General features: G+C 37.8%; 3 protein-coding genes across 4 annotated transcripts; all 3 read right to left on the bottom strand.

Annotated features, from left to right (window-relative positions):
- Nucleotides 1-18: 18 nt before the first annotated feature.
- On the bottom strand, nt 19-1226 carry LOC114745944 (zinc finger protein ZAT5-like). Its single transcript, XM_028934122.1, has one exon. It carries the CDS (start codon nt 946-948, stop codon nt 151-153), a length of 798 nt encoding a protein of 265 aa, XP_028789955.1. The 5' UTR covers nt 949-1226; the 3' UTR covers nt 19-150.
- A 6232-nt stretch (nt 1227-7458) lies between these two features.
- On the bottom strand, nt 7459-19174 carry LOC114745942 (alpha carbonic anhydrase 7-like). Its single transcript, XM_028934121.1, has 9 exons — nt 19160-19174; nt 11022-11023; nt 9291-9480; nt 8993-9210; nt 8773-8879; nt 8483-8591; nt 8210-8374; nt 7839-7892; nt 7459-7687 (listed from the first exon to the last, which is right to left on the bottom strand). The coding sequence occupies exons 3-9, from the start codon at nt 9379-9381 to the stop codon at nt 7601-7603; spliced, it is 831 nt and encodes a 276-aa protein (XP_028789954.1). The 5' UTR covers nt 9382-9480; nt 11022-11023; nt 19160-19174; the 3' UTR covers nt 7459-7600.
- LOC114745940 (serine/threonine protein phosphatase 2A 57 kDa regulatory subunit B' beta isoform-like) lies at nt 12787-17467 on the bottom strand. 2 transcript variants are annotated; one of them, XR_003740242.1, is made up of 3 exons: nt 15811-17467; nt 13780-14239; nt 13392-13473 (listed from the first exon to the last, which is right to left on the bottom strand). XR_003740242.1 is itself a non-coding variant. In XM_028934119.1 (2 exons), the coding sequence occupies exons 1-2, from the start codon at nt 16948-16950 to the stop codon at nt 13153-13155; spliced, it is 1461 nt and encodes a 486-aa protein (XP_028789952.1). In that variant the 5' UTR covers nt 16951-17462; the 3' UTR covers nt 12787-13152. The 2 variants fall into 2 exon arrangements, 1 of the variants encoding a protein (XP_028789952.1); XM_028934119.1 differs by lacking the exon at nt 13780-14239 and having other exon boundaries at nt 12787-13473; nt 15811-17462.
- Nucleotides 19175-20172: the final 998 nt, after the last annotated feature.

Here is a 20172-nt window from a genome sequence, read left to right as displayed (position 1 = left end):
AGTAAAGGCGAATCAATGGAACAATATTAAAAGAATATTGGAAGGCAATTATCAAAGAATGGGCATTAATCTGATACACATTAACCTGAGCGAAAAGAGAAAGAAATCAAGTTTGTTTCTCGGCGAGGTTAATAAATCCACAATACTTGATCAGTAAGGACAATCCACCAAAGGAGACGCCGAGAAGACGAGGACAGAGTCTTTGGAGTGAAAGGGAAACTTGGATTCAGCGCGATGATCATGATCTTCATCAGGCGCAGGAAGATTCAAGTCCAACTTCAAGACGTTTCTGGGTTTCCTGACCTCGGGGCTGCTGGTGATAGTGGTAGTTGCTGAAGCGTTCACCAAGGTTCTATGCCTTCTCATGTGACCCCCCAAGGCTTGCCCGGAAGAGAACTCAGCCCCACAAATGGAACATTCATGAACTTTGGACGATGATTTGTTACCGTTATACGAAGAAACCTTGCTACTTGATAATTGCAAGGAGAGAGCAGTGCCGGTACAGTAATCGTCGCAACCAACATGGTTACTGTCTTCCGGGTTGGGCTTCGTCTTCTTGTGTCTGGCTCTGTGTCCTCCAAGCGCTCGGAATGAAGGGAAGCCTCGGTCACAAGTCTTGCACTGGTAAAGGTGTGCCCCATCCTTGGGCACACCCACGGGGTGCGAGAATTTGCCTTGAGCCAAAAGAATCAAACAATTGGCCATGTCCTCCTCTTCCTCCGTCTGCATCGTCGTTGACGGCGTGCTGTCCCTCAATTCAGATGAGGACGTGTTTGCGACGTCGGACCCGCCGGAACAGATCTCATTGCTGCTGGCTGTTGCGCAAGGCATGGCTATGGCTAGCCTTAGTGGGGATGGTGCTCTTTGACGCTTGGTACGCTTGCCCTTCATGATTTGTGCCTGATCCTTGCACCCCACCATAACTTCCTCTTGAATGATATCCTCCATGATTAACGAGTCAAGTCAGCACTGAACCCTAATAATGAAGAGAGATGAGAGATGTTGAAGGGAGTTGAGTTTGTGGGAGCTAACGAATATAAATGAACATAGAGATATGGGGATGTTGGCGGCGTGAGAAGGATTGGATAGAAGTAGAGAGGGCAAAAGGGTGAAGGGTTGAATCTGCCAGGGCTGAGTTCCCAACCTGAGAAGGCTATATATAGGAATACTATTATGAATTGTGCAGCAAAGGAAGGAGAGAGAAATGAAGGAGGAAGTAGCATGAGAAGGGCGAGGAAAGGAGTGAGATTCGGTTGGCTTTGAAGCAAACCCATTGCTTTTTCTCAACGATTCCTCTCTCTGGAGGATTGGAACGCAAGCCTCGAACCACAAATTTTCCCCCCACTTTCCCCCTTCCCTTTTTAATATTTGCCTTTTATTCACCTTCCCTTATTGTGTCTCTTTCTCTTCTCTCGTCATTCCTTTTTAAATAACTTACCTCTCTTTCATCCATCCGTCCAATGCTACCCCTCGATCTCCGATTTATCTTTTGGCCAAAAAAAAAAAAAGAAAAGAAAAGAGGCATGCATATTATTGAATTGAGATGGCGGAATGGTGCACGACGCACACAGACACAGGCGCTTAATCGGGGGACGGAATTCATGTGGAGTTGACCCAACCCACTGTTTTATTATAGTCACTGCCTCAGTGTGGGCAATAATCACGACGTCAATTCCACCCCAATCAATCTATTTCCTTCACATATCTCAGTCTTTACCTCCCAATAATCATTTGGCGTCCGTTACAAGTATTGTCTGGCAGCATTATACTGCGTCTTTTGGCCGGGTTTTCCCGCCTACCATTCAACTTCTGCTCATATACTCACCCACACACTTGCTGTTCATTTTCGCGGTCCACTACTTCATTTGATTTTGTAACTTCCATAGTTCCGTATACAAATTAAGGCGATGCAGTTACTTCGAGGAATATGCACTAACTGAGTGATTGAAATGACTTTTTTCACTTCTTAAGAGAAAAAGAATAAACAAGTCGATCAGAGCATCCCCGGCATGGAAGTAGTCGGTCCCCTAAAAGCCAAGTAACATATATAGTGTGTATGTGTTTGTGTGGAGGTAAGGGTTTTGGCAGTGTAATATATATCAATATGGGTTAGAGGAAGAGAGAGATTCTTGGCGTACGCAAGGAATGGTGAATGGCGTTAACGTTGGTACGCCAACATGGATCAGCGCCGCCTCTTGTGGTTCATCACTTGCTTTGTGGGTTCTGATTAAGCAAAGCATATCATATAATTCTCCATATCTACGCATGAGCTTAAAGCTTGGGCTTTCCTGAGTACAATATTTTGACCACTTTATTCATCATGCCCATGATACATCCATTGCCCACACTGCCCCTCCACCTTCTCATGTCTCCCGATCATTATAAACATCAATCAATCAGTTAATGGTGCTTACGCTTTGACAAGACGAGAGCAGCTACCTGCATATCAAATAGATGCCTCATTTTGTGATATTCTACCAAATATCACTGCTTTTAACTTTACAGTATCAAATAAATATGCGACGCTGTCTCATGCTCTTTATTTACTACTCATCGTACGCGACACTCTCCATTGATAGCGATCCGGCACGCGTCTTAATTGATGGTTTGGGAAAAAAAAAAAAAAGTGAACTCTTGGAGACTATTGTATAATACCAGTACTTGAGTTTGTGTTGATCCATGTGTAAATTTAATTAATGGTAATGCAGGGGCTAGACGAGAAGCCATATATATAACAGCCACGATCCTTTCCTCGTACATATGATATACAGCCATGCATACCGCGAAGTCCATTGTTATGAACAAGTTGTCTATTGGAGTGGCAAATACATGGCTATAAAAAGTTGAGTGTGCTCCTAGCATCCCACTAATTTTTTTTTTTATACAAAAATTTTAGACAAGGTCCGAACTCAACTCAAGTCAAGAACAGGATACTTGAATGACTCCTTCTAGATGATACTAATATTGGGCAGAACGAACTTATATTATACCCTCAAACATTAATCTAGACATCTCTATTTTAGGATTTCTCCTCATGCGACGTGATGGGGATCGAATCCCCTCCCTCCACCAGTTTTTTTGTTTTTTTGGTAAGCCTCCCTCCACCAATTAATCTGCCCACTTAATGCAACAAGACGGAAGAGCGTGAGGAAAAAAAAAAAATCGAGCGTAGGTTGGGTTGAGTGGGCCCAGATTTTAGACTCGAGTGAGCCCGATTAAAAGTGCGAAGCGGCCCAAACGTGTCCTTTTTCCTATAGCCCGATTAAGATTCCTATGGTGAGAAGCCAGGGAACATGACATACAATGGCAATTTTTATGTTTTTTTCTTTTAATGATGGCAAATTTAATTTATTGATGCTCAGAGTAGTTTCATAATTTTGGACAAAGGGAAATAGCAAAACAAATAGAAAAGGCAATACAGAAGAATCCAAACAAATTAATAAGCAACTTTGACATAACGCAAGCCTCACAGTAACGCGGTTTGGTAGCCCTCAAGCCACTCCCATCCCAAATGATCAGAATTTGAATCAGATAAACAAACTTCCATTTGCTGCTAACATTTCTTTTGAGGAAATTAACGATTTTCCTTAGCTTGCTCCCCTTTAGTGGTGGTATCATCCGAACACACAAAAGCAACTTCTCTCTTGAGGTTTGCTCTCCATGAGAGATACAGCTTTGAGGCCTCCCCCCCACCTCCTTCTTTTTTTCTTCAAAATTAACGAAGAAAAGGTCGTCGATCGGGATGAAGTCAGCGCTGGCTGGTGATAATCTAATCCAACCATATGTGATATTGATACATATACAGATACACTCCCCAAAAGTCAAAGCATTAACTAATATTATACCCTGATTATATATGTACTACCTCCGGTCCTAATTATAAGAGCCAGTTGACTAATTTGAAGAAATTAAAAAAGTAAGTTGAGTTAGTTATTTGTCCTAAATAGGTGTTGTCTTTCTTAAAATATCCTTGTTAATCAAGTGTATTGACTATAACTATCATTGCTAGAAGGGCTATTTTGAAAAAAAAATATATAAATATGAAAGACAAAGTGGATTGGGATCTTATATTTAAAACCAAAATAAAAATCAAACAGAATCTTATATTACAGACAAGAGTATATAGTTAGTTTTTTTTGACCTGGATATGTATCTAGTTGGCTGAACATTGATTGATGGCTGGTATGTATGAATGTGATGGAATATGTCATTCTCCCCCCCCCCCCCCCAGTTTTAGACTTCAAGGATGGTGCCTCCAATGGTCACTTGCGGCCTTTGGGAGATCAGAAAACCAGTAACACAAATTTTATAGTACGTACAAAACACATTAAATGAAAATAAAAGCGCGCTCCATCCCCCCCCCCCAAAAAAAAACGTAGCATACTCGGCTAGTCCATAAGATCAATTTATTTATTTATATAATTCTTTCGAATACGTTCCTCAATTGGCTCTGCTCGTGCCATCGAAACCGTCACCGTCTGATTACAATGCCTATGAGTTTCATGTCAAATTAGACTGATTAATAATTCACAAGACAATCTCAATCAAATTAAGCACCGTATAAGTGGCGTTATAGGCGTGAAGATTTTTTTTTTCAAAAATAATTTTATCTCAGCTAATTCCCTTTCATGTGACGTAGTACTATTAAGATGGTCATGAAATGAAAGTCAACTGCATGTACAAAATTATCGTGTGCGGGAGAAAATGCCAGGGCTGTCCTGTGTTGTTTGACTTTTTAATCATTTTGAACTATAGTAGTATTAAGTTTTTAATAAAAAAGTATACGTCAATTGTATTTGGATATTTTCTTAATCGTATAATTACTTTAAATCGTTGACCTCTACTCATGCCTTATCTCACCTTTTTTAAGAGTCGTGAATTGTGACGGTGAGTGGAATTTTAATATGCATGGCGTGTGCTGTTCAAAATTAAATCTGGTAATAAAATAAAAATTTTCGTTTAAGATCATCAAATACCGTACGAGATGAATATTTTTTATGAAATGAATAAGCTAATTTCATGTTTTTTTCAGGAAAAAATATACATTAATTATTTGCTTGATCAGATCCTAGTTTGAACATGATTTTCGCATTAGTCGCAGAGAAAGTAGGCTGCGATACCACGCTACAAGGCAACCAGTCATCAAGTGAACAATAACAAATGATGGGTTGCGTAATTAAACAACAAAAATTGATAATGACGATGTTGTATTAATTAAGAAGCAAATTTGGAACCTTAATAAGTACATTCTATAATTATTTTGACCTGATCATTGCATTCACTTATTCTTAGTGGGAAATATGCAAATTCATTGAAAAAAGAAGGGCAAATTGTAGTGATAATGATAATTGAGAGTTGACGCTAATTAACAAACGCTCCATTATTCTCGCTCTCTCCCTTAAAAAAACAAAAAGAAATAAAATTAACGGGGTTGAGGTTTGGTTAAGAAAAGGAAAATGAAGATGACAAGTTTCGTAACAACCTTGGCACATGAAACAAAAAAATTTTTATATAGAAGTACGCCACATTAATATAATACTAAACTAAATTAAAATTAAAAAATATCTATCCAAAGACCAAAATAATAACAAACAAATTAATGAGCTATAGCCTATAGCCTGAAGAGTTTTCAAATTCTGGCTAAATCTTTGAACTAATATTGAGGCTCATTTCGTGCGTCCGATCTAAAGAAAGCAATCAAAATACCACCTTTTATTTTTAATATAAAAGCTATTTTGACATTTAATTTGATTCTAAATATAAGATCCTAATCTATTTTGTCTTTTATATTTATTTATTTTTAAGATAGCCTTTATAGTAGTTGGCTAGTAGCACATGTTAGAAGTGTCATCAAATGATAGTTATATAGCTAATACACATAATTAATAAGAATATTTTTAAAAAATAACACAATTAATTTTATTAATCTATTCAAATTAGTTGACCTGTTCTCGTATTAAGAACTGGAAGCACTAGTTTTTACAATATGTTCATGTTGATCTTTCCGTGCCCTGACCTTCGTCCTTCGAAAAGTGTGACAACTGACCTCTTTTTAAACAAGTTTATGAAGATAATTAAAATTTCGATCCTCCTTGATCGACCAAGTTTAATTTGCTTGCAGACCTTTTGAGCTTCAGATGATTTTTTTTTTTTCCCCACAGCCACATATCAAAACTCTAATTTACTTCTGATTTTCCGTTTCACGCTAATTTTCAGAGACTTGAAGTGCGACGTCGAAGTTGAAGATTTTGCAATCCATTTTCCAATTTTGTGAACACGGCCCCCAATTTTATACCAATGTATATTTTGTTAATTTGTTGGACTCGCAAATTAAATTAATTTCTTCCTTAACATCTCCCGATTGAACTTGATCTTGATTTGATAAGCCTTGGAATGCTGACCCTGTCTTGCTTGTTGAACTATTTAATTTAGCCGGCATTGTGGAAAACAAACTTTCTTTAAATATATAATAACTTCGTTTCGCGTCAAGGGATTTAGGGGTAACATGATAGTATCTTTGGTATAAGAATTAGTTAATTAATTTGAATAGATTAAAAAAATAAGTTAAGTTAGTTATTTATAATAAATAGGTGTTGTATTTCATAAAATATTTTTACTGATCAAGTGTATTGGCTAAAATTACTATTATTATAAGGACTATCTTCAGAAAAAATATATAAATATGAAAAATAAAGTAGATTGATGTTTTATATTTAGAATTAAAATAAAAATCAAACGAGATCTTATACCATAAGATCTTATATTAAGGATCGGGTAATACATATCTAAAGGCAACAAGATAAAAGAAGACAATTGACTTTGGGAAGTGAAAGAACTGGAATCCAATGATAATATTACAATTTACAAATGGTATCCAGTTCATATTTATTGTTTTGACCAAGTAAACCGACTTCAATTCCGTGCGTCCTTTCTGAGAAAGTACTATAAATATATATATATATATATATATGTACATGCTTCCCCTGACCTGCAATTTTTAACGGCTTATTCAGAAATAATATACAGCATTTGTCCTTTTCTTAAAAATGGTCACGCCCCACGCTTTATTTTTCTAGCAAGCTGCATTATGAATAAATTTTTCGTGAATACTATAAATTAATTAGTTAATTAAAATTTATATTTTTTCCCATGCCTAAAGACTTCGAAAAACGAGAGAGGGAGCAAGGCACCATATGAATGTTTTCCTCCGAGGTTTAATCTGATTAACAAATAGCTAATAATGTTAATTATTTCGTGGGTTCAGGTTCAGCATCCACTATTTATCACATAAGATACGGGGGGGTATGCTAACATGGGAAAGCAACACAAACGCGAGACAACTGACACATGGACAATTAATTACTGATTATAAATACTATATAAAGTGAATGTTTATTTCATTATTGTAAAAATTTAGTATAAAGGTGGTGAGTTCGGCCGAACCTGAAGCCATCATACAGTATAAAGAGAAAAAATGAATGGCATCATATCGTATCATATGAGCCATCATTAGCATGATATAGCTAATGAATTAATTAATACTTATTCATATATGATTTACAGCATAAACAAATTAAAATTAAAATTATAGCAAGGGCAGTTAATAACGAGGTTTCTTGATCGGCACATGAAGCGTTATTTGTCGATCGTTATGAGGCTGCAAAGGTCTGGCGTTGCTCTCTGCGTGCTGCCATTATTCATTCATTCAATCAAAACACATTAATTTGTTAGTGAGACACACACACACACACACAAATTAGAAACCGACATATATACATAGTACTTAGCTTCAATAATGCAGCAATTATTTTTTCATAAGATGCACTTATAGCACTTACATCGTGAACCGCCTCCTTCAGCAACTTCACTTGCTCCCTCGAAACTGTTCTTACCTGACCACGTTTAAATTCAAATATGGTACGCGTGTGATCAGATTATATTGCATCTATTATATACTTCTCTTATTCTGAATACATAATCTGCTCTTACTTTCCACTAATAAAAAATCATTATTGTTACAGCTTTAAAGCAATCATCTCTGAATTCAATAGTCTTCATTATTGTATTAATAATAATCTATGAAAACAAATTAAACTCGTAATAAAATTTATAATTAATTTCACTTGATTATCTTTATTGCCATTTGAACATATATACAAATGTTATTTTTTGAGGTTTTGAGCGAAGAAGATTAAAAGATGGGATATACCTTATGGTCGATGATCCAAAGGACACCTTCAGTGCAGGGAGGGACAGTGAGGGAGCCCATATATGTATAGTAGTTTCTGCCCCTCGTCCTTATTTCCAAAGGGTGAATCTTTCCTATTCCCTCTTCTTCTATTTCATCCACCATTTCCTTTAAGTATTTCTCCAACTATCACATAACCAACAAATTCCTTTTATTGAACCCCCGCAGAACCACAACATACATATTTAAAACTGCCTTTTGACTGCCTCCGGTAAACATACAAGAGCGAGTTACCTTGGACAGAAACGGATCGGCGCAACCAATCTTGTACAGAAGTCCAACAACCACTACCTTTTCTGGGTTTGATGAGCTGCTGTGAACCATGTGAAGCTCCAGGTCATACCTACAACAACATCATATATTGCAATAAACAATTTGAGCTTGTCCCTTGGTCTGACTCTCTTTCACAATATTACTGTTGCTTGTCAACTTTAATATACAGAAATTCTCAACGCTCTCCTAGGAAAACGAGCTTAGCGTATAAAATAAAAAAGAAATGGAAGAGAACAAGACAAGAGAGAGACCTCCGGCCGTTGATAGTATGCTCGGAAGGCGAGTGCCAGTGGGCTTGATGCAGAAAGTAATCAGAGCCATTGATGCGTATTGAGCCTGCATCTCCTTCCCATTTCACCTGCACACATATATACATATACATATATATATATATCAACTTTCCCCTATGGCGACATGAAAGCCAAACAGATTTAGAGGAAAAAGAGCTAGTAAGATAAATTGGGTAGGTACCTGAATATCGTGGCCTCTGTTCTTGAGCGTAGCATTCTGAGTCTTGTATGTGGTTTTGATGAAGCCAAACTTTGGGATAACTCTCACTCTGCGAGTCGACAGGTCAACAGGAGACTGCAAATCTCCATGCTTACAAGCTGCCCATTCCTCTTTAAGGTCCCCCCAGTGTTGGGGTCCCTTCTCGCTTCCCTTGACGTAATCGAACTCTCTCTCATCCTCTGCACAACACAGATCATTCACACTTAATAATTACAAGAAACAAGTCGGAGAAACCCAAACGGCGAAATATTCTGCATACCAACTTCCTGGGCTCTACTCAGTGTTGAGTGTACCGAAATGATGACCAGGAGGACTAAGATAAGAACTGTGAGGTTGCTCTGGGGCTTCATGTTTAATTTCGAGCAAAATACTAGAAACTATAGGAATCAAGTTGAAGTTGAAAGAGGATGGATGATCCCGGGTTGTATATATAGAGATGGAAGCAGGATCTGAAAGGGGAGAGAGATAGACTTGCTTCCCAAGTGAGAACCTTTTGCTTGTTCTGAATCTCAAATACTAATTAAGCGATGGTGTGTGATCGATTTGAATTAAATTTGGGTCTCTTCAGCTGATGATGACGACAAAGGGACATCTCAGTCCAACATAGAATATGCACAGACAGCCAGCCAGCCTGTCGGTTTTTAGTATTTTATTCCTAAGCTTTACTCGCGTTGTTATTACTCCCTGCTTTTTAACTCGAGATGCTGTTAATTTATTAACTGTTTGAAAAAAAAAAACTTTACCTGTGTATTTAAATTTAAAATGGAACTAAATGACGAGAAAAATAGAAACAAATATTTTTAAAAAATAACATTAAAAACTGTAATAAATGCGCCCTCTGATGCTTATAATAAGGATTTTAAAGTGTCTTGTATAAAAAGGATTGATATACTGTACCAAATCAGTGAACTCGATCCCCCAAAAATTAAAAAGGCGGGACAATATTTCCTACCGTTGTTGCCCGGCAATTTGAAAAAGAGTCGAAAAGAAATAATGAGCTTGCTTACCCGAATTCGATAAGCATACTTATGGCTTCAAGGATTTAAATTATAACCGAATTCGATAAGCATATTTATGGCTTCAAGGATTTAAATTATGTTTATTTTGATCTTTTCTTTTGATGAATTTTTTAAATTGTTTACCGAATGCTCAAGTCTACCCACTTTTTTTTTTTTGGAGTGATAATGCCTAGGCAGCGAGAGACGCATCCATTCACAAAGGATCCTCCCACCAACCCCTTACCGCGTGATATGGGTAACTATGCTCTGAGAGCATGTTTAGGTAGAAAAACAAATCATAGCTTTAAAAGTTATTTTATGAAAAATAAATATGTAAAAGAATTTGTTTTAATTTGTCAAAAAGTATTTTTAAAAAATATTTTTATTGTTTGCCAAGTAGCCCCCAAACTTTGAATTCAACTCACCCTGCATTCCAGAAAGTTTTGCATTAACAACCGCAAAATAATTTTGAATTAGACCAAACATCTGTTCCATGCGGATCGAATATAATACTTCACGCAACAATTTAGGAATCAAAAAAAGGAGGAACATGCATGGAAATTTGTTCCCGTCCGTTTAAATTTTCTTACCGGGGTTTGGTAAGGGCAATTTCTTTTAATCGTAAAATTATCCAATGTTCAACACGATTTTCAACATTGGCCGTTTTAACGCGTCCAAAGTAAATTACTGTATAAAATAGAGTCGATCGGTTCATATTCATAAAGTCGTTCCGTATTTCTCTGAGCATTCTAATGAGCTGGCTCCATTTTCGATTTGCATGATTTTCAAGATATTTAGGTCCCAAAAAGACGAAGTCGGTGGAACCCCACTCGCTTTCTGGAAGCATCCAAAATCCAACATAAAATACTATGTAGCTGTCAGTTCCGATCACGAATCATGGCGGGGGGTATATGGACCATGTATCATCAGAACCATCATCATGCCTCGCATTTTCTTAGTACAGGTGTCATGCTCTAGTTGTTCGTAACTACTACTGTCCCAGTAAACCTGAACCGTAATTCTTTTTCGAAAGCAGAAAAATATCATAAGATGGACGGTAGATACCAGATATGAGTGTTTGTCAGTTGGAGATTGCCTCCCCGTTTTGTTTTAATATATGATACCAGAAGTAACTACAATACATACTGTAGTTTGCGGCTTTAGGCATCAAAACCATCTTTTTTAGTTAAATACCTTTTATGTCGTTTCCCCATAACCAGTTTACCAGACATATAATTGCTTATGTTGTCGATAATTTGGTAGATGATGTCCTGCTTTTACAGAGATTCCTGCAGGGAAGACACGTAGAAGGAGCAAGGAATGAAGTCACCTGCGCGGCATAGCATCAGAGTTGGATCATGGTTCTGTTCTGTCATCAAAAGACAGGGAAAATATCAGAATGTTCTTTTTATCATGATATTTAATTAACTAAATATCAAGTAGGCGCCAGTATTGGAGGTTAAAAAGGTCGATAGCATTTGGTAAAGTTAGCTCCAGCAGTACCCAGATCATCGAAGGAGAGGGGAGATAAATGAAGAGGCACTAACAAAATGAATAACAGGTACCCGCTAATCCACCTAACAATGTGATCTCAATGATAAGGGCAGATTTAGACTCGAGATATTTCTAAGCATTAACACCTATATAAATAGAGTTAACGGTAAATCCTGTTTTGGACATCATCGTTAAAGCTTGAAAATTAAACCATGGAAGCGAAGGTCAAGTTGGTCACAGTGGCGATTCTGCTGGTGACGATGGGGGAGTTTGGTTGGGGAATGAACAAGAGAATGATGATAATGAGGAAAGAAGGCGAATCAGAATCAGAATCAGCATCAGCAGGAAAGGAAATAAGCCGAGAAAGCGTCAACAGTGATGAAAATGAGGATATAACTAATCACCATCGTATTCCCAGAGACGACTGGAACAAGGGCCATTATCAACCTGCCCAACAATCGCCTTAGACTTCTCGATCGCAAGGTTTATGGTACTATCAATTTTGTATATTGCTCTGTACTAGTCTTTTTCTGTCTCTGGTGATTTATGCATGTTCTGCCTGTTCCCACTGCCAATACAAACTTTAGCAATTGCAGGAAGCCTTTGAAGTTGAATATTGTATTTCTTTAGAGGCTATCCACATCGTCTTCTTTAGAGGCTATCCAGTCTATCAATGTCAATACAAACTTTAGCAAATGCAGGAAGCCTTTGAAGTTGAATATTGTATTTCTTTACTATTGATAGGTGAAAATCAAAGTGACAAATTTTGGGCCTCTATTTTTGTTTAGAATTTCGGCATGTTGCCCCAGCACTTGAATTATTTTAGTTTTGTCGGCTAGAAATAATGCCATCAGCGCCTCGCGCGCATGTAGATCGGCATCAGGTGCTTCGTTCTCCATTAACTCGCGTGATGCTATCTGGGATCAAATAAATTACACTGTCTATTTTACATCATGACGGAGCGTGGCAATTGTCTGTAAGACTGTAACGAGCAGCCAGCTTCCATAGGAACAAACAACCGGGCATCGCTTCTTGCCTGAAAAAATTAGTCACACAAGTGAAGTGCCCAAAATTTGGAAGGGAAAAATATTCCTCCCTTTTATGCTCATTGCTCGTGCTCATATGCCATTCTGGTGAAAGTAAGTTTCAGCCCAACACCCCCACAAACCACCATGCCTTGATGCAAAATACCTTAGGCGGGGAAAAAGCCCAGTCTTATGCTAAGATACAAAGAACAAGGTTCGAATTCTGTGCCCAGAAATATGAAAGGAAAAAAAATTCCATATTTCTCTCTGTAGGGGAAAAAATACAAGAAAGTATTTCACAGAAGGTTCTTAATCTGAAGGCACTGCTATCAACCTGCAATGCATTTAAGTTACATTTACCGCGGCTCTTTTCCAAATGGTTAATCATCGGAACGAGATAAAATGAGAGCGAAGAAGCAGAAGAGAGACCAAAAAAAGGTTTTTTTTTTTTTTGTTTTCTCCTAGAGGGGGGGCGCGCAAAGAGGGAAAGGAGGAAATTAATAAACAATCGTACCAACTGAAATGAAGAGGAGCAAAGTTACTTCCTAACTCGTTTCGTATATCCAGTCACTCCCAGTTGTGAAGGTGATGAGGCAAGGTCAGACTAGGCTGTAACCATTTGATTCCCTCTCCCTGCAGCCGCATCAGTCAGTCTCTTCCAATTCAATTCCCTCTGCTCTTCCACTGATTTGGTCTTCGCCTCTTTCTCTGCATATTGCCTCTGGCACTCTTCAAACAATTCGGCATCCATTTCGGTGAACATTTTCCGTACGTTCACAGTCAACCCATGAACCGCCTGGTTCCAATGACTCTGAATATTTTTCTCCAATGCTTCATATATTATCGGGAATATCACAGCCCGGTTTTGGGCTATCAAGCTAACAATGTGCTCATTATTCCATAAAAAAAGGGTCCGTTCTGCAACCTGCATCACAAGTGGGGCTTAGCAAATATTCCTAAGGAGAACATTCAGAAATATTTCTATATCTGTCAATACCCAATCAAATGGTTCAGTTCTAACTTCAAATAGTTGGACGACCAAAAAAAATTAAATAGATTGACCAATATTCTGATTACCATAACTTGACCAGTAAATTGACACAGATAAATAAGTCACATTCTCACAGAATAATACCCGAAGTAAATCCTATTCTATGGGAGGTCTTCCAACTTACAGTGATAAAACCATATTGGTAAGGGAACGATATGTACATCGATTAAATAAAATCACCTCGACAATCTCCAAACCAAGCGGAAAACCATCACTCATTTTCACGCCATTTTCTTTTGGTTGAGTTTAAGATCAAGACCTAATAATGTGCTATAGCTCCTGAAAAATTCATTATCAGACCCCAGATTTGGTGAAGCTGAAAACAGGGAGGAGTTGGCAGTTTGAGAGGCCTGTGCCATTCTGCAATGTCTCAATTCGGTTATCGAAGTTGAACATGCTTCCTCCTGATTTAAGAAACGATTAGCATTGTACTACCTACTACCCAAAGGAAAGGTCAAGTTCGACAGTTTGAGAGACCTGTGCCCGTCAAATGCTGGCTCCAGGAAAAATTAGAGAGCCCAGAATAGTTTCTTTAGGATTCTGGTTCTGTACCCTGATTTGGTGTTATAAAGTATATTCTGCTTACCCAGCATTTAAATTCTGGTATTACAGAAATTCATTTCCAGGTGGAATTCACTATCTGCAAAATCCATCATAACTATCAGGTTTCCAGTTGATGCAATTCAGTGCTTATTTGGCTAAGATTTTTACCCCTCAAGCAAATAAGTGATCTAATCAATTTGAAAACACTAAAGTTTCAGTCACAAAAAAAAAAAAGCACCCTATTTTGTTAGGGATTGGCTGGCAATCTGCAAGTGTGGTAGTCTCGTTCTGGTACACTCCTTCAGTTACATAACTGTGGTGTGAGGTTCAACAACGTTGGAGCCTCAATGAAATTCTTCGTTGAACAACAGCAAGAATGCGGACAACTTTTCAGATTAGAACTACCCAACAAAACAGAAGCATATACTTGAAAAATACTATTTTAGAACCATATAATCCAATTAGAGCAAAAGAGTGGCTCTTCATCCGGAGAAAAAAGCAAAATGTAAAATGATGACAAGACGATCTACAATTAAGACCAATAAATTTCTGCAAGGAAATCAATTAAGTTGTTTGCAGAGACAATATCAACAAAATCAAGCAAGAAAGGCAAAACACACACACGAAATCAAAACCAGCTCTTAACCCAAAAGCAGATAACCTCTCGCCCCAAGTCACGTGAGTGTCCCTCACCCCCTTGAAATCTCATATTCTTTATGGGAATAAAAGTAGATAATGCCTGTGATTTGGCTCATTACCGTACATGTATTTAAAATGTAGTAGTAAATCCCACACAGTCAAGCCCCAGAGAGGGCCTTTTTTTTTTTGTGGTTTTTGGTTTTTTTTTTGGTGGGGGGTGGTCTATGGAGAATTGACTTGGTTAGGCATCTCATGAACCTTCATATTCGAAGCAGTTTGGACTTTGGAGGAACCTTTGAAAGAGCCCTACCCCAAACGCTAGTTTCTGAGGTTGGAGAGCCTAAAGTCCCAATAAACCGTGGATCAAGTCTCATGCTTACCATGTAAAGTGCACCCTTGTCAGGAAGGATTAATAAATTTAACAGTCAACTTCTTCTTGTCCATAGAGTTGTCTTGTTATGGACATTAACTCCATTACCATTCAGTTCCTGATTTATTGCCATCTTAAATATTCTGTTCGGTACACCCCTCTGAGGATTGATTAAATTCACAGAAGATCTTGGTAGCCAACAACTTCCTTCAGCAGTTTTTAACCATAAAACTAAAATGACAATTCAATACCCTAAGTCATCAACCATATTTTTGTTTCTTTATCATGGCAGGGAGGTAATCTAGAAATTGTAAGACAAGTAACGTCTGTAACTTCAATAAAGTAATACTAAGTGCATAGGTAGCTGCAAAAGAGAATATTCACGTGGAATTTTGTATAGCCTGTATGCATACAAGTTCAACGTTCAATAGACATCATGAATGTTGCTCTTCAATGTATACCAGCATCATAAGGCAGCTATCGCTTTTCCTATCAAACCAAACATCCTTGATAGATGCATAGCATTAAAAAAAAACAAAAAATAAACAAGCAAGATTTTGCAAAACACATAAAAAGAAGCAGTTCAAGCAGCATCATAATTAAGAGTCATTGCCATTAATCCGAATCAATACCATTATAAAATATGATTTACCACAAACCTGAAAGTGAGAACTGGTGAGACAACGGGCAATCTGTCTGAAAAGGGGCACCATGCAGCGTTGAAATTCTGCACCCTGTGTAGCTTCCAGCACTTCCTCCAGTTCTCCAAGGAAGAGAACTTCCTTCTGGCAATTGGTCAGCGGCCAATACTTTAATAAACCCCTAATAACTGTATCTGCCAGCTTGTAATCCTTTTCAACAAACTGAGTGATACAGTATGACAACTGCTGATGATAAATTGCAACGGGCTTAGGTTTATGTAGAGGAATAAGGGCTCGAACAAGAAACAACTTGTGCTCCTCTTTCATTGGCAGTGCAAACCCATTGATTATACTGCCGAGAATCTCAAGAAGCTCCGCAATACCGCTGTTCCTCTCAGTCTCGTAAATAAAGCGGTAAAAAATGTTATTAATTGCCTTCCTAATAAAGGGTCGGTGAACCATGAATTTTCCGTATATACGATGTAGGATGGTTTTCAAATATTCTCGCTCCCGAGGATCCTCAGAGTCGAACAAATCAAGTAATTTCAACACAAAAGAATGATCAATGTATCGCTTGGCAACCTTGGTATCGGTATCCGACGACACCACATATCTCAGTAGCAGCTCGTACACAAGCTGCAGATGGGGCCATGCCGGTTCCAAGCATGGTTCCTCCTCTTCCGGGTCGTTAACCTCTTGTCCCGTATTTTCATGTGAAGCCGGAGGCAAGCACCGGAATATATTTACCGATATCATTCTAATCATTTCTTCCTGACAATTTTCTGTAATCTTCCCTGACCCAGATTGTATAAAGTCAACCAAATCCATTAGCGCCTGCCGCTTAATTTCCTTCTCTCGAACTGACTTCAAGGTGTCCAGGAAATCCAAGACGTAACAGCAAATCTGCAACTTCCGAAGGAACAAATTTTGCCTCTCCGAAACGGGCACATCACGGAACGATGGAAGGGGTTCCATAGCACCTGATGGCGGAGGCCCGCCTAAAGTAAGGCCTGATGCGCCTGTACCAACCTTGTTGGCGCCCACATTGGTGGGCACCGCATTGCGGTTCCCAGCTGGGGCGTTTCCATAGAGCGATACGTCGTTGGGATCGGACTTGGCGGGCTTTTTGCCCCCGCCCTTCATGATTTTCTTAAACATTTTCGAAATGCAACAAACCCTAACCCTATATTCTCAAGCTCATGAAGATATTCAGAATGAAGCCCGTGATTGGATTCCGAGGGAGTACAGCGAAGACATCAAACAAAGGGAAGGATGACCATGCTACGTTCCCAATCCACAAATTATTTTCTTCCCCCAATTTTCGCATCAAGACACAAAGGCCCGCGAATCTGGAAGTGGGAGGTGGAACCGAGGAAATTTATGGGGACGTTCCAAAGCGCTCCGAAATTGGCAAATAACGGATCAAGTCGGCGAAAAGGCCATGTCGCATCACCAGAATGCTGGCCAGACAATCGGTCGGAGATGCGTTCCGGCGATCAGCCCGCTGAAGATGGAATAGGTGGCAGATACAGAGGGGGAGAGATTGAAAGTGACGACAGTGGGGAGATAATTAAGGAAGATAGAGAATTAGAGAGGTAAATATGACGAGGGATAGTGATTATCCATTACAATTTGCAAACTCGCTTTGTTTTTTATGGCAAATCGGTTTATCTTTTCATTTTTTCCAGTTTATTTATCATTTCCCCGTCTTTCTCCTACTCACCATAAAATAACTAAAATTACGAAAATCCTTTAAGGGAAAAAACCGAGGGGAAGAGAGGGAAAAGCACGAAGAGAGCCAGGGGAGCGGGTGTGTGGCTACGTGGCTCATTAGTGAAGGAGGAGGAATGAGATGGTCCCACGTGGCAAGTGAAAGTAACAGGTTCACGGTTCACCTGATGGATTTGGTAACAGTGTTGTGTCAGGATCCAGGACCAGGATCGTCTCTCGCTCCTTCCTCGTCCTCAGCTCTAACTGCCACATTTTTGTTGTCCCTTATTTTTTGCCGGCCAAAAATAATTTGCCTCTTACCTTCGTATGAGAAAATTGGAAGGAAAAGAAGGAGAATGAAAATTTTAATAAATTTAATTTAAAAATTAAAAAATAGGATTATAAAATTTTAATAAAAAATATATAAGATAAAAGAGTAAGCAAAATTAACTTGAAGTTTTTAAGCTCTTTTTTTTTATTTTTTAAGTCGGGCTCATCAACATTTTTTTTCATACCAAACAAACCTTTATTTTGTTGCCGCAAACTATGAAATGAGATCTTCCTACATTAATTACCCCAATCCAATCTCTTTTTTTTTTTTACCGCATGTTGTTAATTATCCTGTGAATATGTCTAAGATTGGTGTAAGTGGTGTCACTTTGATTGTTTTATAACCGCCTAATGCAGGAAATTATTTATTCATCTTGTCTTAAATATAAAATTCGTTTACATTAAAAAATAAGAGTCAGATGAGTATGAAATATGTCTTTGGGAAAATGATAATGACAATTTCTCCTTTTTACTCTCTCATCATCACCTTTTAAAAAGTAACGTGACTTTAGTCTTTTGGTTCTCATGCCATTCATTCTCTTTTTAAAAAAAATTTACCAAGCAAAAAAAATGCACTCACCTTATCTTTAAATCGATATCATATCAAATAATAATTATTACATTATGTTCCCCACGGTATGTGTGCGTATATATATTATTAAACTCTGTAGATAAAAGTGCAAATCATCTCTAGTTGTTTTGGCAGGTAAATTGTTTTGATAATAATAGTAGTAATAATAGTACTAGTAGTAATAATAATAATGATAATGGTGGTGGTGTTTGACCGGTGGTGCGTGGTTGGATATATTGGATGAAAGGGTGTCCACGAGGAAGGGAGTCAAGTGACAATGATGAGAAACTAATGGGAGAAATATTAAAGCTACTTATATTTTTTTATCAATTTTTAATTTAGTATCTATATTTTTTTAATTAAATAATTCAATTCTATTTTTTAATTATATCAGTTTTTGTAATTTTATTTTATTAGTATTTTTTATTCTCTATGTAAAGGTTAATAATGTTAATAGAACAAAACTAAAAATTTAATTAAAAATACATTAACAATTTTAAAAAAATATAGATACGTTAAAATTGTTTTCCCTTGAACTGATGAAACATTGTTGATAAGCCTTTGACTTTTTTGCTCACCGCCACACACGTTCTGTCCCATCCGATTTGGACCTCCAAATATCTACTCCTTCGCTCTTTTATTTTAAGAGACATTTCATTTATAGCATGTTTTCATATATAAGAGACACTTAAAAGTTGTTTCTATTTCTTTGTATTGATTTTTTATTTTATCCCTATTTATTTTTCTCCAACATACTCTCTCTCCCTTCCACTTCTCTTTCTTTTAATAATTTAATTGTTCTCTCTCATACTCTATCTCCTTATTAATGAGACATTGTTAGAAAAAACATTATACTTTTTAAACATTAATTATCCTCAACTAATTTTAACTGTTTTTTTTATCAACGTAATTTAGTTATTTGTCTTTTATAAAAAAAAACGGAGAGAGTACAACAAAAGCGGAGTGGGTGCGTCAGAAAATCAAGGTCACTTCTGCATGCGGAGGATGAGTTGTAATTTTAAGAATTTTAACTGCGAGGGGGAAAAATAATAATAATATAATAATTTTATCGATCTTCTTTCCAACAGAAATCGTAACTGGAACAGTATAACTATTTCAGGTGATGCCGTTAGATTCCCCAAGATCGCATTATTAAGTTCCCCCATTATTATACTGTACAAGTATATAATGTGTGTGTGTGTGTGTGTGTGAAGACGTTTTCGCGCTTTTTTTTGTTTTTTGTTTTGGTTTTGGTTGGTGGAAGTGGAAAAGTTTCCTCGCTTGTTCTCTAGGTAGAAGTAGTGGGTCTTGGTAAAGTAGCCCAACGGAAATTATATTTCCGTCTCATTGAATGGTTAAGAAAACAGATGGGCTTGAATCCATATACTAGTGTCTCGCAGAGGTTGGTCTATAATTGAAGTGGGGGCCCAGGTCCAGCCGTGTTGCTTGCTTGCTTCACTCCATAGTCCATATCGCTTGATATCGTCCCTTGTCTTATCAATCAATGCGGGTAAAGAAACGAAAATTGACTTTGTTCCCAGTGATAAATTCTGTGCCTTTCTATCGTTTATCCAGTGACGTTAAAATACCAGAGAGAACAAGACAGAAGATTTAGCGGTTAGATTAAGAGGGCAGTAATGATTAGGAACGGAAGGATTGTTAGCGTAGAAATGCAAAAATGGGAAGAGGGGAGGTGCGTCAGGGTGACCAAACACGTCGTGAAATGATAATTGGATGGGAAATATTGCGATTTGGAGAGAAGCATTGAA

The sequence above is a fragment of the Neltuma alba genome, unplaced genomic scaffold (assembly GCF_004799145.2).
Source record: "Neltuma alba isolate B1F8T4 unplaced genomic scaffold, ASM479914v2 tig00004862_pilon, whole genome shotgun sequence".
NCBI classification, from domain to species: Eukaryota; Viridiplantae; Streptophyta; class Magnoliopsida; order Fabales; family Fabaceae; genus Neltuma; species Neltuma alba.
This window is presented reverse-complemented; position numbering and strand designations above follow the sequence as displayed.

Coding starts and splice junctions, on each gene's coding strand:
- LOC114745944 (XM_028934122.1), bottom strand. CDS start 948: ATGGAGGATATCATTCAAGAGGAAGTTATGGTGGGGTGCAAGGATCAG.
- LOC114745942 (XM_028934121.1), bottom strand. CDS start 9,381: ATGAAGCCCCAGAGCAACCTCACAGTTCTTATCTTAGTCCTCCTGGTC. Junction 9,211..9,290: donor GAGTAGAGCCCAGGAAGTTG/GTATGCAGAATA, acceptor TGTGTTGTGCAG/AGGATGAGAGAGAGTTCGAT. Junction 7,688..7,838: donor TGAAGGAGGCGGTTCACGAT/GTAAGTGCTATA, acceptor GAATAATGGCAG/CACGCAGAGAGCAACGCCAG.
- LOC114745940 (XM_028934119.1), bottom strand. CDS start 16,950: ATGTTTAAGAAAATCATGAAGGGCGGGGGCAAAAAGCCCGCCAAGTCC. Junction 13,474..15,810: donor TCACCAGTTCTCACTTTCAG/GTTTGTGGTAAA, acceptor CTTGTGATGCAG/GTTGCAGAACGGACCCTTTT.